This window comes from Gymnodraco acuticeps, unplaced genomic scaffold (assembly GCF_902827175.1).
Source record: "Gymnodraco acuticeps unplaced genomic scaffold, fGymAcu1.1, whole genome shotgun sequence".
In the NCBI taxonomy this organism is placed as follows: Eukaryota; Metazoa; Chordata; class Actinopteri; order Perciformes; family Bathydraconidae; genus Gymnodraco; species Gymnodraco acuticeps.
Window position 1 is genome coordinate 5,428,566 of NW_022990023.1, and position 17,950 is coordinate 5,446,515.

Below are 17,950 nucleotides of genomic sequence, written 5' to 3' on the forward strand. Positions count from 1 at the left end.
AAGGTTCAATACTTGGTCCACTTCTTTTTACGCTATATATGAATGACCTGCCATCTGTAAATCTGATAAACTGACCTCAGCTTTAGTGCTGATCACTAGCTGGCTACACCGCTCCTGTCTTCAGCTTAATGTAAACAAAACAGTAGGAATGTTTTTCACATAAAGAAAATGCAACATTGTGTCAAATATAAGCATCTCAGGTGAACATATTGATATTGTGCCTCAGGTTAAGTACCTTTGAATCATTATTGACTCTAATTCAACATTCAAAACACAAGTCAAAAAAGTGACCCAAAGAGTAAAGTTTAGCCTAGCAAATTTTAAATACATATGATATGAAACACAATGACATTGAATTCTGCCAAATTATACATGAATGCCATGATCATGTCACATCTAACACTGTCTCACACGCTGGTGGCAAACTAACAGCTCCACACTGAAGCCACTAGCAACCCTGTACAAACAAACCCTCAAAGTACTGGACCAGAAACCTAACAGCTCCCATCACTGTACCATCCTCAACAAGCATAACATCCTGAGTTGGGAAGATTTAATAAAGTATAGGAACATCGTTCTGGTGTACAAAATTCTGCACAATACAGCCCCTCCACCTCTTAACTCATTGGTTACTCAACGTAACAACACCAGACTGACCACACGTGGTGACCTATCAGTCCCATTCAGGAAGAGTACTTTTGGTCAGTCATCATTCTCGGTCACAGCAATACAAAACTGGAACTCTCTACCCACTCAAATCAAAGACATACATACACATACCACCTTCACAGCTCACTTAAAAGCATGGTTCACTGAGAACTACACCTGCACACACTAGTCTGTGTTGAGTATGCCGTGAGTGTTACATGTTGTGATTATGGATGTTCCCCCTCGTTTCTGTTATGTGATTGTGATGTGCTATATATGTACTGTATGTAGTAACGTGTGTTGTTTATTGTTCTCTTTTATCCTCTCTTATCCTTTCGCCCGTATCTACTTGTCTTTCATCCTTTTTATTTAATTTTATATTTTTTTTATAACTAATGCTGTTGATATATTGTGATTTTAAGGGTGTCTATTACCATCTGGCCAGGGACAACAGCTGGAAATTAGCCATGTCGGCTAAAGCTGCTCCATTTACTGTTTTTGTGACAGTTCATCAATGGAGACTGTCCACAACACTATACATAAATCAACTAAACTAAATTATAGAGGAGACAGTCAAAGATTATTTTCAGATAGTGTTGCAATCAGAGGGTTTTATCTTATCTCTCTTCTTTTAAATAGTTTACTTATTTTTGCAATTGTTTGCACAATTCTGTCCCTGTACTAGTTATTTTCATTTTATGACTTGTGAATTGAATTTGAACATGAATTCTACCTACTTTCAAACACTGATAATAAGAAAAATGACTTTTCAGCCAAATGTTTTTTTTTCAGTTACAGACACAGCATATTCCTTACCACTCTTCCAATGACAGACAATATATGAGCATTTATGGTTGAGAACAACTAGATTAAAAATTAAAGGATGTAATCAAGGAGTTCATAAAGGAGCTATTATAGTGTAGTATTCTCATCAGTCAAACAGTGTCGCCACAGTTGTTGAAAGGTTGAGGGAAGGTTGTGGAGTGTGTTGCGCAAAACACGAGTCGAACATGAACCCAAACCAAAACAACTCTGCCCTCTACCGTTAAAACTAGGAGGGGATCTGCAGAGATGTGTGTAGAGAACTGGCTTAAACCAGATCTCTTTAACCCTACTTACACCCACCCGTGCCGGTCTCACACAGGGAGTGTGTTCACTTCATGAGAGTGTATCACAGCGTGTTGTTGCGCGTGCGGACAAAAGCATGTGAAATATGAGTAAGAAAGTTCAGTTGGTCATTTAATTGGGACACGTCGCGGATTACAAAAGAAGGAAGAGACTAGCAACACACAGGTGAGACCGGCTAAAACACAAATTATTTCATTATATGTTTGATTGAGTGAAATTAACTGTATATTTAATTAATTATAAGCCTCAAACCGGCGAGATTTCAGTACTTACACGGTATGTTTGCGGCTTTTAAAGTCACGTTGTCCTCGGAGCACATGAGCCGACTCAGGGCGTTGCGTCAGACGCAAGAAGGGAACACATGCCGGGGACATAAAGTCAATACTACCCCCCCCCTCCACCCTTCATTAAAAACGTCAAGATAATACATCATGTTTAGAAAATAATTAGTTTAACAGTCAAATCAACGGTGGTTTGTGTGTTTTTAAATAATTTGTACAATAATATATTTTTGAAATTCAACAAAGTGAATTTTTGTTTAGCGTTATGAAATATGTAGAACCATTTTTTTAAATTATTACTACTCGGATAAGATTTAAAAGTATATTTGATTGTAGGCTATATAATAAGATTTGTGGAAGAACTTTTGAAATTATTTTTGTTTTGGATACACAGATAAAAAGTAACGCTTCAATTAATTGACTTTTATAAATAATTCGCAGTATTAGTCCAAACTATGTAAACAACTATCTTATCTAAGAATGCCATTGCCATTTCTACCCTGTAGCTTTGTGCATATGACAATAACACCTTTGAATCTTGAATCTTTGTTGATGACCAGTCTTTGATTGTACTCCAGCACCTTGAAAAAGTAAATACACCCACTGAATTAAAGTTTTTTTTGTATTAGCCTATGTCAAAGCGGTATGAGTATACAGTGAAGAAACATCAGTTGTACAAAAGTAAGAAGTAAAAGTAAAATCAGAAAAGGAGAGAGTTTGAGTCATCCAGCTTATTTGATACAGTGTAAAGAAAAAAAAGAAAGAAATGGAGATAAAATGCAAACAAGGTTATGCTATATTTTACTACCATAGGGCACACAATATTATCATGTTTTACCCAGGGTCAAAAGGTACTTTTTTAAATAGGTCTAAAACTGTATTATTGATAACAACCGAAGTGCTTTTGCATTAATCATTGATCAGGCCCAGCCTTGTGAAAAAAATATGATGCACCACAGCCCTGCCCGTGTTTGTATTGTAGTCTGGTTCAGATGCATAGAACCACTTTGTGTAAAAGGTAAGCTGCCATAGTTCATAGATCAGAATTAGCATCGTATTTACTGCCATTCATCAGCTCATTTCTGTAACTGGAGACTATGAGCAGTGTCATATTCGATGTGAAGAGGAACACAGACTGCAGTGGTATTGAATACATATATTTGGGATAAACATAATCTTTTTCATTACGTTACATTTAGCTGATGCTTTTATCCAAAGCAAGTTACAATTTGAGCAATCAAACATGACGATACTGTCAGGGTCTGGACTGGAGGTTGGACCCAAACGCACTGTAAGAGGGAGTGAGGAATTGATAACCAAAAATCTAGCTATTAAAAAAAGCTGAAAACACAAAAACAAGGGGACGAAACAGGAATACTGGGAATTAGACAGAGACGAAATACACCAAACATCAGGCCTGGACAGGAACAAAGATGACAATCTGACAAAGAACACAAGAACATACAAGATCACAAAGACAAGACATAGCTGGGGAGGGAAGACAAAGGCTTGAGGTAATCAAACAGGAGGGAAAACACAGGGATAGAATGATAAAAATAGAATTATTGCCAGTCTTCCATTTCTCTTCCCAGGGCATGGCACTTTGTGGAGTCAAGAGGGGGCGATTCCTGGGGCCCAATGTGTACCCCGAAGCCCCAGATGGAGGCTGGGGGTGGATGGTGGCCATCGCCTTCTTCGTGGTGGAGGCTTTCACCTACGGCACCATCAAGATCTTCGGCATTTTCCTCCAGGACATCATGGAGGAGTTCGGCGAGACCAACAGTCGAGTCTCCTGGATTGTTTCCATCTGCATTTTTGTCATGACCTTCAATGGTGAGCCCAGCTGATGAAGTTATAGGAAGTAAAACACAGCCTATGCATTGAAATAAGTTGTGAGAATGACTGTGTTATAGTCCCTCAGTTAACAACGTATGTTCTCCTCAGGTCCTCTTTCCTCCGTGTTGACGAGCCGCTGTGGGTTCCAGCCTGTTGTTATGATCGGAGGTTTACTTATCGCCACCGGTACCATCGCAACCAGCTTTACCAGTTCAATCAATCAAATATACATCACATATGGATTGGTAGCAGGTAATGACATGCTTTCTTCTCTATATCATCACATCATTATTTGAGTCTTTGAATAGGTTTTGTAGAATTGTGTCTGTATCAATAACCATTTAATAAACTTATATTATTTCCACTTTCCAGGACTGGGCTACAGTCTGACCTACCTCCCCACAGTGACCATCCTCTCACAGTATTTTACACGGCGGCGGTCTCTGGTCACAGCTGTAGCTTCCACCGGAGAGTCGCTGTCTATGTTCGCCCTCGCACCAGGTCAGCTTGTACAACTCATTTAGGGACAGTAAACTCAAGGAAGACTAAGAAATGTCTTCAGTATTTACCAAGAAAAGTAAAAACCTTACAACAAGTATTAGTAGAGTTGTTGTAAGAAAATCTATTAGAAACACATCAGTAGCCACGCTTGCACTGACATGTTTCTCCTCAACATGCCCCGAGCTCTGCAGCTTATTTCAAACTATATTCAAACTATGGCTACAAATATTCCCTAAAATCAATTATGCCAAAGGGCTCAGCTGTTATAGGCAATTGTTACTGTCACAAGCTTAAGGAGAACCCAAATGCAGCACTCGAGAAACCAAGGGGAATTGGTAATAAACTTTATTGGAGATTCCACTGGATCTGAGGAATACCAACCGAGCAGTTTAACGCACCGGAGGACAGCGGGCAGAAGGTGAGTCAGGGACAGGCAGAGAGTCAGGGAGTAAGCGAGGCGGTCAGCGTAGATACAGGCAGGATCAGGGAACAGGCAGAGCAGGCAGATCGGGGACAGGCAGGGTCGGAACCGGGTAGGCAATCTAGTTTCAAACGCGGGAAAGACAAGCATGAGGCAAAGTACAATCTGGCAAAGAGTGTGTGTAAGGTGCGGGTTTAAATACTGGCAGAAGCTAATGGGTGCAGAAGAAGAGAAAGAGAGTGAGCTAACGAGTGGGTGTGGAAAACAGGTGAGACAGGTGAATGGAAAACTACTGGTGAATGATGGAGCAGTTAAACAGTTAAAATACAATTTTACAATTTTACATTTTCTTCTCGTTTTTAAAAAAGATTCACACCTTTGGTGGGAACAATTGGCAAAGAGCCACAGATACTGCCAACAAATAGTTTTTTGTATTGACTTTTGTTAAGGACACCCTTTAAATTGAGATAATCTCATGGTTTTATCCTACCAATACACTTTCTTTTACCTTTTAAATGTAGAACAGAACCGTTATATTTACAATTAAGTGCACCAAGCACTAAATACCTCTTCTTCCTCAGCCTTTTCTGCGTTGAGGGACCGTATCGGCTGGAGACACACCATGTTAGTGATAGGAGCTCTGCAGAGCACCATCATCATCTGTGGAGCCCTGCTTCGGCCAATCGTCATCAAACCCAAAGTGACCTGTGAGAGAGAAGCTGAAGGATCGTCCCCAAAGGAGCTGGAAGCCCTCGGTTCACCGGTGAATGTAGAGGATATAAACCCACAGGACTCAACTACCTCAAATGAACAGAATACCTCCCACAGTGCGGACAATGAGCTCAGCCAAACCTCTGTGAGCACAGGAGACTCTGGAGTCCAGTCCGTAAAGGAAACGTACGACAGCAGCCAAGATGAGAAGACTTTACTGCACAAAGAAGCCGAGAAATCTGCGGAAAACGGTAAAGCAAAGACTAGTCAATTTGAATCTGTGGAGAAACGGAGCGAAGATGCAGAGAAACAAATCATGCAAGTGGAGGAAATGAAATCAGGTGATGGAAAAACGTCCACAACGAAATCAAAGCTGATAGATTTCTCCATCCTCAGAGAGTGCAGCTTCATTCTCTACTCTATGTTCGGACTCTTTGCCACGCTGGGTTTCTTCGCGCCCCCTTTATATATCATCGATCTGAGCGTGAGTCGAGGCGTGGAGCGGAGTCACGCCACGTACATGCTCTCTATCATGGCCGTGACAGAGATATTCGGGCGGTTCTCCATCGGGTGCATCCTGTCACGAGAAAGGTTCAGGAAAAGGAAGCTGCTTGTCCTGCTGGTGTGTGTGATCACCATGACCGTGGATCTGGTGGGATTCACTCTGGTGACGGAGTTCAACGGCCTGGCGGTCTGCTGCGCTTTCTACGGGTTCTTTATGGGAACGGTAGCCTGCTCACACATCCCGATGCTGGCTGAGGACGATGTGGTGGGAATAGAGAGGATGTCTTCGGCTGCCGGGGTCTACGTGTTCATACAGAGCTTTGCTGGGCTCTCTGGACCCCCACTTGGAGGTAAGAGTTTATTCTGAGTACTGGCTATGGTTTCATTTTACTGCAGCTTTTTAACACACAAGGATGTGATGGTGTATATGTTTGATTGACTGTATGCTTTTGGACATACAGTCAATCAAAGATGAAAGATGGAGGGAAAAGCAATCGATGACAAAGCAACAGGAAATGCATAAATGCTGTTTTGAGGTCTAGTTTGGATATCCAGCAATATGATTAATATGATTTAATCCCACACTGACATTATAACCAGGGATATAAGATTTATCTACAGCAGCAACGAAAACAATTGAACAAATTATTTCTTTAAATGTCTTGTTTTACCTATCCAAAACCCACAGGTATTAAAGGTGGGGTATGTAATTGATTTCAGAAACACTTTTTGTTATATTCCATGGAATGCTCTTAACATCCCGATAGCAATGAATATATTAAATGCTTTGACAATAAATACATCAAAAAATGTCATCTGTGGAAGCCGTGGTGCTGTAAAAAGCACGACCAGTCATTTTAGCCGGCCCGACTAAAGTAACTGGATGGCCTACCTGCCTGTCAGCCTTCCATCTGTGCACAAACTTATCTCGTGCCCTCATTGGTCATGTGCGCGTTCGTGTGTGTTGGAGGAGGGGCTCTGTAAGGAAGTGGCAGATACCCCACCTTTTAAGTTAATATAATAAAAAAGAGAGAAAAGTAACTAATCTCTTTTTAAAATTAGGTCATTGTTAAATCATTATCAAAATAGTTGGCGAGTATTTATCTGTCGAACGACAAATGTTTAAAGCTCTAGATTAATCTTTTTTTTTTTTAAAGCTTAGGGTATACCTTTTTGCTTGACGGGCTAACATAAATGTTTAGTACTTAAATAAAGTTTAGAGATTTAGGAAAGAAAGACTAACAAAAATAAAAGTCAAATTGGTTCAGTAGATACCGAAATATTCATAGAAATATCATTTTATAATGCAAGCTTTACATTCAAAAAAGTATTGTATTCAATCCCAAACTGAGATAATGTTTTCAGTCCCAGAAGACTTTATATTAACGTTGTACTCCAAATAAGTTATTTGTTGGAGTGCCCTTCTTAATGCTTCTTTGATTTCTCCTCCATCCCCAGGTTTGCTGGTGGATTTGACTCAGAACTACGGCTCCGCCTTCTACTCCTGTGCGGCCGGGTTGGGAATCAGTGCCGTGTTCCTGGGTCTGGTTTCACCTGCTAAGAAAGGATATCTCTGTCGAAGGAAGGTCTCAAAACGCCCCGAAGACGTACATGAACGCAAAGAGGACTCAGAAGAAACAAGCGCAGTGAACAATTCAGACAAAAGACCCAACAGTGCTCAGGATTCCTCTGAAGCGACGGAGGCCACAAGAGATGTTCAGGAGGTTATACGTTTTGCTTAAGCTGATAAAGTTTATTAAAGCGATCAAGCCATATGAGGGTGAAATGCAAAAAAGACAGTAGCTAGCTGACTTGAAATTACTACAATGAATAGAAGACCAAAAGTGTTTATGATCTGCTAACTTTTACATCACAATACAAATCAATTGTACCTAGGGCTGGGCTATATGAAATAAACATAAATATCACAATATTATGGACCGACTACCTGGATATTGTAGGTTTGAGAATTGATGCTTCAACGAAATATACACAGTGAGAATTTTATATACAATGTGGATTTTTTGCGGGTGAAAACAAATAATAGAAGTCTGGTTAATTCAGTGTATTACAACACTTTACTGTAATGCAGCCTTTAAAACCAGTCACAGACAACACCAGTCACAACATGATATGAGCCCAGCCCTAGTTGCACCATATCCATGTACCAAACAGTGTTTTTTAATGATCTATTCTATGCTATTAAATTAGCTTTAAGTAACGGTTTTGTAGGGGCCCCATTATGCTCTTTTGGGTTTCCTCTTTCCTGTTGTGTGTTATATAGGTTTTTTAACTCACTATGAAACACTTGGGCTTCTTTTGGCTAGCGCTTCAACACATTGTATATGATAGGCTAAGGAGCGGGACATCTCTAAGCGTTTGACCAATCACAACAGAGCCGGCCAGCTAACCAATCAGAGCAGACTGGGCTCTGGTTTCAGACAGAGGGTGAAAAGAGGTGCTGCAGCACAGGCAATATGAGAAAAATAAAGAGCTTTTTGAACATTAAAGCATGGAGACATGTCACAGTAGGGCAGTGGTTCTCAAACTTTTTCTGTCAGGCCCCCCCATTGGAGAAAAAAAAAAGTCGGGCCCCCCCAACACAAATAGTCAGGCTCAGTGGCGGCGCCAGAGATTTATTTTGGGGTGCTGTGGGGTAGCTTGACGTTTCATAGAGGGGGCTCAAACATTTAGGGTTTCCCATTAATGTACCGGGCGCTACAGTGGAATGTTCTACTGCAACACTCCCCACGCAAATACACAGAGTGACTTTTACAATGAAGGCTCGATAATCAGCTCACGGCATATAGGTGTAAGTATGGGTAAAGTGCTATTTTTATAGGTGGTGTGTGGACCTCACATAGGGGGGTCCGGGGGTAAGCTCCCCCGGGAAGATTTTTAAATATTGAAGTTAAAAGCATCAATCTGGTACACTTTGAGAGCAAAATGAAGAGATCTATGGACATCTCTCAACACCCATTTGAAACAGAACTGGAAACAGATTTACTATTTCTTTATGGATATTTTACAAATCACTCCCCTTTTAAACTTTATTCTTTTTTTACTGTCATATAGTATTTCATACCTGTTTTTAATTTATTCTCTTATTTTTTTATAACTATAATGATCATATAAATGTGTGCCTCGGAAATAATTGTTTACATTTATGGTGACCAAAACGTTTGAGACCCACTGAGATAACACTGAGAGTCCTTTAGCTCACTGTGCCTCTCAGTCTGACAGGAGAGGACTCTCCTCCACTTTGTTGTTGAAAAAACTCCTTACAGTATATCCGTTAGCGTAGCTCGCTAGCACCAGAAGCTAACAACTACGATCTCCGGTACCGGTGCGCTCTCTCTCTCTCTATGAGTGCATGCACACAAAATGGCTCGTTCCACACACACACACACACACACACACACACACACACACAGAGAGCCGAGCTTTAATGAAACACAGAGAACCAGACGTAATACTACTGTATTATATTATTTTCAATCAATAATTTTTCAAAATATGATTATTATTTTTTTATCTTTTTTTTTTTTTTTAATAACCATTTCCCCCCCTGGTCTCTCGCGCCCCCCCTGTCATGCCTCTGCGCCCCCCTGGGGGGGGCGCGCCCCCCACTTTGAGAACCACTGCAGTAGGGACACTGAATACTAATATGAACCTGGATATTATGGCCTCTTAAATGAAGTCTTGCTTTACAAACGACGGATGTGAGATATGGCTGGAGAGTATGGATGTGTTTTACAATAGACCACAAGTGATGCAGTGTTAATGGACGTTCCTCCGTTTTTTATATTCTTGGAGTTAAACTGAAACTTGAACTATACTACAATCAATACTACAATAATGACCAGAAAAACTGTGACGCTGAGAATAGTAAATTGCACTAATACTGTAACTAGGGTTATAGAAATAACATGAAGCTCAGTAGATGTGATTTTTATTTTAAATCAGATTGTCATCAAGCAGACAATGTACTGTTTTGTGAATGTACGAGATGTATGATTCAAATCTATTTTTGTAATGAAAATGTGTTCAATTAATCACAATAAAGCAAAGAGTGATTTCAACAAATGAAATATGTTTAAGATTTTTTTTTTTATCTTAAAATGCACAAAGCAAACCTCTTAAAAGCTTAGCAGTCCAGATCATAAGTAACTCATTGCAACCTCTGTTGTGTCTGTCACATAATTCACTGGAAATTATGATTTTGATAAACGTATATATTTAAAAATAAGTATATAATGTCCTATAATGTCATATGGCATCTTTAACCTAGATTTATAAACATATTAACCTAAACTCAGCATTTCATTCAGCCTGGAAACTGAAGTGCCATTTAATTATTTTACAATCAATAAAACTCAACTACCTGATACATTCTCTAGTTGGCCCTGTGCTCATCCTCAAATAAGGTGCAACAGTCATAAACAAAATAAAGACTCTTTTGTAACAGCAGAAATATTAAGCACATGTGTATACAAGGATAAGTGGGGGGTGTTGCATATATTATATATACAAGTACTATAGTTCATCTTCTTACTCCCGCAGTATGTCCAGGCACCTGTGCAGCCACAGTCTGGAGGTCTGAAAGGCTTCTGTTGGTTTGGGAAAGTGGAGCAGAGACTGACAGGTGGAGGACTCCGGTGTTTGATCCACCTCCATCCAGTGCACTAAGGCCTGTTGAACACAGATAAACAATCACTAAAAGAGAGTACAAAAAGAACAAAAGGTGAATAAGGTTTATTGTGAAATATTATGCAGTGATCACAATAACACCAGAGAGAAACATCTGAAAAAGAGAATTTAAAATGCCAAAAGATTCAAATTATTTTTGATATGATTGGCTTCACTTCAGTGGACATTTGTCCTTGGGTACAGAAAAGGGTACATGCGGGACACACAACACACAATTAAAACATACAAATATACAATATAAGCTAGTACAAATCGGCATATAGCAGAAAATATGTTTGTTTTCTTTGTATCTTGTATCGGTCAGCTATTTTGAATCCGATGGCGACCTGTAGCTTGCGAAGGCAGACGGGACAGAAGTCCAGCGGGCGGCGGTCAGACTCCTCCAGGTGGTTGGAGCCCTGCACAGGGGCGGATCTAGAAACATATTCATGGGGTGGCAAGAGGGTGGCAGGAGATTTTGAGGGGTGGCATCCCCTGGCAGAAGTAGGCTATATGATGATTTAATCGCAGTCACATCAATCAATGTTAACTTGGAAAGCCACAATATTGATATTTTAACTCAATAACATTAGGTGACATTATTGTGGCACATCAGTAAAGCCTTAAATAGAAATATATAAGGTGGCAGACATAATTGAATGAATTTTAACTGAACAGTAACTGAATGAGTTTGTTTCACTCTTAGACCAGCAGGGGTACCAAATGTATGCAGACTGCTGCAATAAGTACATTAATAAACTGTCTCATCGATGTTTGTTTGAATGAATATGATAATGTTAACAATCATATGATTCCTATCAGCTGTCAATCACTGTTATGATTCACATATTCATTTATTATTGAATAAACTATGTAGTTTTACACACCGTCTTCCTTGACTTTCTCAGAACTTAAAACTGTTTTTTGGGGGCAGACCCCCACAAAGAAAAAAATATATATACACGTAAGGTCATCATCTTAACAGTTTTTTTATGCTCATCCGTGAGCAGAGCATCAAGTTGGCATGCCTATTACAGCTGAATGCGGCGATTACCATGGGGCGTTCAGCAAAACGCCTTTTTGCTGAACGCCACAAACGTATTAAGATCCAAAGCTTTAGTGCGTTTTGATTCAATGCTGAGTACAGCCAAACTTGACACTTGACAGTCTCTTCTCTGTCATTGTAGACCGCAAATACCTCATTCTTTCCGTGTACTTGGGTCCGAATACTTCTCGTTTTACGCCGTCCCGTTCAAATGAAATCGCCGCCAATCATATTTCCATGCTCGCGCCAGGGCCGGGGGAGGGGTTGCAAGACTCGCGTCTTGTGCTGCATTCACTTGCACTCGGACATTAGGGATAAATGTCCGATGAGCCACAACTTTTATTTCAAAACAAATCTATTTTTTAGGGTGGCAGTTGCCACCCCGGTAGATCCGCCCCTGGCCCTGCATCACACAGCTCAGCCACTGGCAATGCTTCAACCCAAACATGTGGCCAATCTCATGGGTCATTGTCTGCAAAAAAATACCCTACTGTACATTAGTGTTGAGGTCTCCATATTAGGTTGAATAGTTCAAACGAAAGTTAGTTATAATCAAATATAATCAATTATATTCTTGTATAACCCACAATGAAAATGCTTCATATTTTATGATTTTCTATATTTACAGCATAAACAAAAACCAAGTGGTTTGTTAAATTGAGATTGAGGCCTATTGATTTATGGGTGTCACTGATAAGGGAGGGGAGACAGTTTCTTCCCTCTTCCCTCACAGCAGTACAAAGGGAGGGGGGCTCCTGACTTTTTGGAGAAAGACTGAGGCCCCAAAAAGGTGTTTGTGCCATAGCCGAGAATAATGTTCCAGTCCTGCACACTAGAGGTTATGACCTTTTTACACAAACATGGGAAGGTGTGTCTATGCCATAGCCATAGAATATGTCTGGACAAGTCCAGTCCTGTACACCCAATACATTTGTTTCCACAAATATGGGTATGGAGGAGGTGTCTTTAGGTTTTTCTGTCCTGTTTTTGAGCATGACACTGGCAGAGAGGGAGCTAACGAGAGAGAGAGAGAGAGAGAGAGACTGAGAGAGGAGAGAAGAGAGAGAGAGAGAGAGAGAGAGAGGAGACGAGAGAGAGAGAGAGAAGGAGAGGGGAGAGAGAGAAAGGGGGGGGGGGGGGGTTGCTCTCTTTCCCGGTAAGCTCTCTCCAGGGCTCGAAATTAACTTTTTTCCTCAGTGTCCCACAACTGTCCCGAATTCTACTTTGTATTGTCCCGGATATAACCAGCAGTGTCCCAAATTTAAATTTGTATCGTCGCCCCCCCAATTATGCAGAATACATATCATTTGATACTTTTTTGTCACTTAATCATCACACCATAGACTCTGGTCCACCATGTAAGTTTAAAATACTTGTTCTTTTAAACATATGAATATTAGTCTGATCTGTTGCCTCTCCTAGAGTAGAAGGGAAGAGAGTTGTTTTAAGACATGTTTTTCTATTGTTTCTCAATATCCAGACTAATTTATCATTGTCATGTCAACATAGAAGAATTCTGATTTGTATTTTTCAATTCAATATGGTATGGCTGTATGGTCTCTGTGTTTTATGATCGGAACCCTCCATCTGGCAATAAAAGTGGTATGAATGATAATAAAAAAACAGAAGTTCCATAATACAGTTTAATAAATGTATCTGTTTTCAGTTCTAATTACAAGTTATCCTCACAAGTCAGTAGTACTATAGGAATATAAATTGATCTTCTATCTTCATTCATGAATGTCAATCATCTTGCTCTCACTCATTCACCCCCCACCCCCCCCCCCCCCCCCCCCCCCCCCCCCCCCCCCCCCCCCCCCCCCCCCCCCCCCCCCCCCCCCCCCCCCCCCCCCCCCCCCCCCAGGCACAAAAACAACTGGAACATTACTCTCTCTTAACATGACACATTATTCTCATACCAGAGTTGATTCTTGACAAACTAAAATTACCTTGCGACCCCCTTTCTAATCGTCACCCAATCTGACTGACGTTCTTGCCCCAAAAAAACTGAAACACTAAAAAAAGATGAAAAGCTAAATGATTAGCTAAATGCCTTTTTGCAGCTAAATATTTTAGCCTGGTCACTGACTGGCTGACAAAGAAAATACAAAAATGATCGGCTACACCTCTTATTCTGATCAACTGTATTTCACATCATTTTCACAAACTTCAAAAGAACATGACACCGCATTTTAGGACGTCTGTATGCATTGTAAGGCACACTTCAGTTGCTAGCGTTAGCTAGCGCTAGCTAACATTGACACTTAAGACAACTAACTTACCACAGTGGAAGACGATGCATCATGACCAGGACTTGGGATGTTTTCGTTTCGGGAGTCGGCAGAATTGGGGCTTGTTTATTCAACCACCTCAGCATTTCTTTCTACTTTTTTAAACTGTCGTGACATTGCATTGGCGCGAGTCTAGCAGCAGTCAGCAGCAGAGTGGATGACGTAGAATGCATTCTATGATTTGACAGCCCAATGACTTTGCAAATAACACCCATTTTGAAGTTTACTTTTAATTTTTTTTTCACTGTCCCGAAATAGTCCCAGACAAAATAGATTTGTGTCCCAGTAGGAATTGTTATGGTCCCCGGGACATCGTTAATTGCGAGCCCTAGCTCTCTCCCTGGAGAGCTGGGTTTTTGCCTCGGTAAGGTTCTCTCAGACTTGGTAAATATCGCTTTGTTGAATGCGGAGTGAATTTCTTTGTTGAATGCGGAATGAATTGATGTGTGTTGAAAGTTTAGTACCCTGCCACCGGTCATTTATGAGGAGATGCCTCTAAATTCTGTCGGACTATTTTAAATGTCACAACTGAATTGGGCAGTTGAAGTTACAATTTGGTGTAATAAATGTAAAACTGTGAATTGAGGTTTCATATTAGAACATGACCACACCATGATATGTTTTGTAGGATTGTCATGTTGTAATGAGAGAAGGTAGAAACCCTGTATAAGTGTGGACCAATTTTTAAATAAACTGATCCCCCCTTTTAGATTGGGACAATTTAAAAGACATCTGCGCTCTCCTCTCCTGCTTCAAAGGTAAGATTGCACACTGCCACACTCACACTTAGGTAGAGCCACACCTCATTACTGATATCAAAATCCTTCGGGATCGCTTAAACAGATTTAGCGGGTCGTCTGAATTGAAACAGCAGTTCATTGAACCTGGTTCTTCAGGAGTTAATAGAGGTGAGATCTTGCTGACGTTGGTGGATATGAGCCAAGCAGTAAATTTACATAGACTCAATAAATTATGTTGGGTCAATTAGTAGGTCTGAGTAATTTGCCGGAATAAATTATCAGCCCTCCCGACTCTCAAGATTAGAGAAAAACAACCAATTTTGGCAATAACACTCAAAGGTTCAAAGTACCAACATTGAGTGAGTGGTGGAATGTGTGTTTGTTTAGAAACCTTGCAGGATCGAAGCAGCAGAGAGCTGGTGATGGGGGGGGGGGGGGGGGGGGGGGTGTAATAACCGTCAAACACAGAGTAGTTCTCCTGCTTTGGGTGAAACCTGTTCTTCACAACCCGGCTCTTGGGCTGCAACAAAAAGCTGGGAGGCGAGACGAGGGGTCTGAAAGTATAACGATCCTTTATTAGTGGACACCAAAAAGACAGCCACGACGCGAGGCTCACACGGGCAGTGTGCGAGAGGAATGAGAGGGGCCTCCCGAAACGCGATGGGCTGTCTTATAACAGCTGCCCAGGTGCAGTTCGTCAGTCCACAATCACCCCACATACAGCACTGGAATCTGCAAACAATGAGAGAGAGAGAGATCACGGAACGCCGAGTGGCGTGGAAGGGTCGTCACACTCCCTGCATAACTGCTGCTGTAGAAGCTGTCATCATACCTGGAGAAGCTGAAAACTCCCATTCCTGCAACCAAAAGTGAAGGCAACAGGATTTAATGTTTTTGCTTTATCACCATCTAGTGGTAGCTCAACAACATTACATCATACAGGACTACAGATGAAATTGTGTAATGTGTGTATATTCTTTTATACAAAATGTTCCTCAACTATGAAGCAATGTTTCTTTGGGGACAACAGGAAGTTGTGATGAATAGGAGCATTATTATTAGGTGTGGTTGGCTAATACAGAAAGTAATATTTTCTCAGTAAAGTCTTTGTGGGAAAGGCTCACCGTTACTGAGAGAAGCTTGTCCGAAAACAAAATTCCAGGAGTCTTTGGGGTAGAGGTCAATCATTGTGATCCCAACAATGCAGAAAGCATCTGCTGGTTTTCTACTCCGCAGGAACTGTAGCAGGTCACCTACAATGCAAGATAAAATGATACTAAACAGTTATTTGTTCTACTATTATTTCATATCCTCATTAATTTGACCATGCCTACTGTCATTTCTCTCTCTCAGTAGGATTTGTATGACTCAATGTCATTATAACATGTACTTCAGCTGCTGTTTTTTTGTTGTAATGTTTAATATGTCATATATGTTGTATCTTCAGTATGTGTACTACTCTGGGTGGCGCTACAAATACATGGACTAATAATGTGATTTAGGATTTTTTATTATATTTGAAAACAAAGCAAATCATTCACACTTCAGATGGAGATTCCTGCATTTTGCCAGAACCCCACAGTAGATATGGCACAATGAAAGGTATCCTGAGGTAAAAGTGATGGACTCCCAGCTCACCGGTGAGGATCTGAAGGTTGTGGGAGTCGCTGTTCACCCTGAAGGAGCATTTTGTTTCAGCCACAGTAACCGCCGGCAGTAACTTGACAGAAAGCCCATAGAAGAAGGCCTGGCAGTATTCTCTGAGCCACTCCACACACTGATCCGTCTGAGCCCCCGCCTCGCCAAAGGAACCTGAAAAACATAGTGTAGAATGAATGCAAGCAAACAATGTAATGCTGCACTTGGAGTCCAAAAACTGCTGCACAACAAACTCTACATGCCTCATCCATCTTTAAAGCACACAATGTAGTTTCTTGCATGTTTTTCGGTCATTAGGTGACATGAACTATGGTGATACGTTGATTTTAAGTGCTCATGGGTAAAGACTTTATTACAGAGGCTCTAACCCATGTGTCAAAATCAGGCCCTTGGTGGATTTAATTTTGGCCCGCAGAATAATTTCTAATTACTATTAGATCTGGCCCGCCGGTATACTGCACGCACACCTTCACTCAACCCTGAGGATCTCCTCAGCTCAGAGCCTGACCCCAAACATTGATGAACTTTCACCCAAGATGAGATGCCAAGTATCTGGCTTAGTGTGCATCACAGAGCAGCAAACTGAGTTTCAATGGATGTTTCCTTCTGCACTTTCTTTCTTGCGACAACAGGGCATGTTTGGTTTTTTCTTTGAGGGGAATTGTTTTGTTGAAGCTGTTGTTGGCCTGTGGGAACATGTACTCATAAGAAATGACTGCAGATAGAGCCATAAGAAATTAATGCAACTGCTATTTAATGTTTAATGTTATTTTTATAGGCAATAATTTAAGCTTTGTTAGTTCCAGGTTAATTATGTGCAATAAGTTCATTTCAATAAGCTTTGCAATAAAATAAATTGAACCAGTCTGGCCCTCGACTAGTACCTATTTTTTTTATTTTGGGCCACTGTGTATTTGAGTTTGACGCCCCTGCTCCAACCTAGACACAAGCAAACTCACCTATGGTTTGAATGTAAATAGTATTGTGGCTTGCATTTGGGGTCTTGCGGGAAGGGTCTCTGAAGAAACTCTCAAAGTCTTGATGCTCCTCAGGGTGAGCTGAGATCCAGTCTGAGTCAGAGTGGACTGTGATGGGTTGGAACATGGAATCCTTCCTCCAGAACATGCCTCTCTGAGTTTGTGTATTTGCTGTAAAGTCTAGCTAAATCTTTATGATTGGAGACCAACGCTGTCTGCAGTGCCTGGACAGAGTGCTGGATTAACTTAATCTACATCGGAGATATACAGCATTAACATGTAAACAGATATGCAGCATTAACAGGGTCACAAATAAAGTCACAGTCATATTTAGAAATTGGCTTTGCTCTCAGTTTTTTGTTTTACTTTTGAAGGATACCTGAATGCTTATGACAGAAATGGTGTGACACAGAATGTAAGGAAAGTGGGCAAAAGTGTTTGAAATTGATTCAATATAATGACAATTTGATATTACAATGTGATATGTGTAAATTGTGGAGCATGAAGTTTTGAAAATGT

The 17,950-nt window shown here is 40.7% G+C and overlaps 3 protein-coding genes across 3 annotated transcripts in view; 1 reads left to right on the forward strand and 2 right to left on the reverse strand.

The window, feature by feature from the left end:
- arsg (arylsulfatase G) overlaps positions 1–2,162 on the reverse strand; it is a 44,904-nt gene extending 42,742 nt beyond the window's left edge. Inside the window, exon 1 of the mRNA XM_034214405.1 lies at positions 2,050–2,162. The gene's annotated coding sequence lies outside the window, so the exon portion shown is untranslated. The remainder of the gene's footprint in view (positions 1–2,049) is intronic.
- Positions 1,716–7,966, forward strand: LOC117544896 (monocarboxylate transporter 7-like). The gene is made up of 6 exons (XM_034214403.1): positions 1,716–1,941; positions 3,650–3,890; positions 4,002–4,145; positions 4,266–4,394; positions 5,397–6,380; positions 7,489–7,966. Exons 2-6 carry the CDS (start codon positions 3,653–3,655, stop codon positions 7,770–7,772), a joined length of 1,779 nt encoding a protein of 592 aa, XP_034070294.1. The 5' UTR covers positions 1,716–1,941; positions 3,650–3,652; the 3' UTR covers positions 7,773–7,966.
- Positions 7,967–10,581: 2,615 nt separating this feature from the next.
- LOC117544867 (archaemetzincin-2) lies at positions 10,582–17,759 on the reverse strand. The gene is given in 10 exon segments (XM_034214350.1): positions 10,582–10,724; positions 11,033–11,143; positions 12,173–12,236; positions 15,187–15,309; positions 15,588–15,652; positions 15,920–16,048; positions 16,434–16,607; positions 17,414–17,559; positions 17,561–17,682; positions 17,754–17,759. Coding segments are annotated over 10 exon segments (1,083 nt in total).
- Positions 17,760–17,950: the final 191 nt, after the last annotated feature.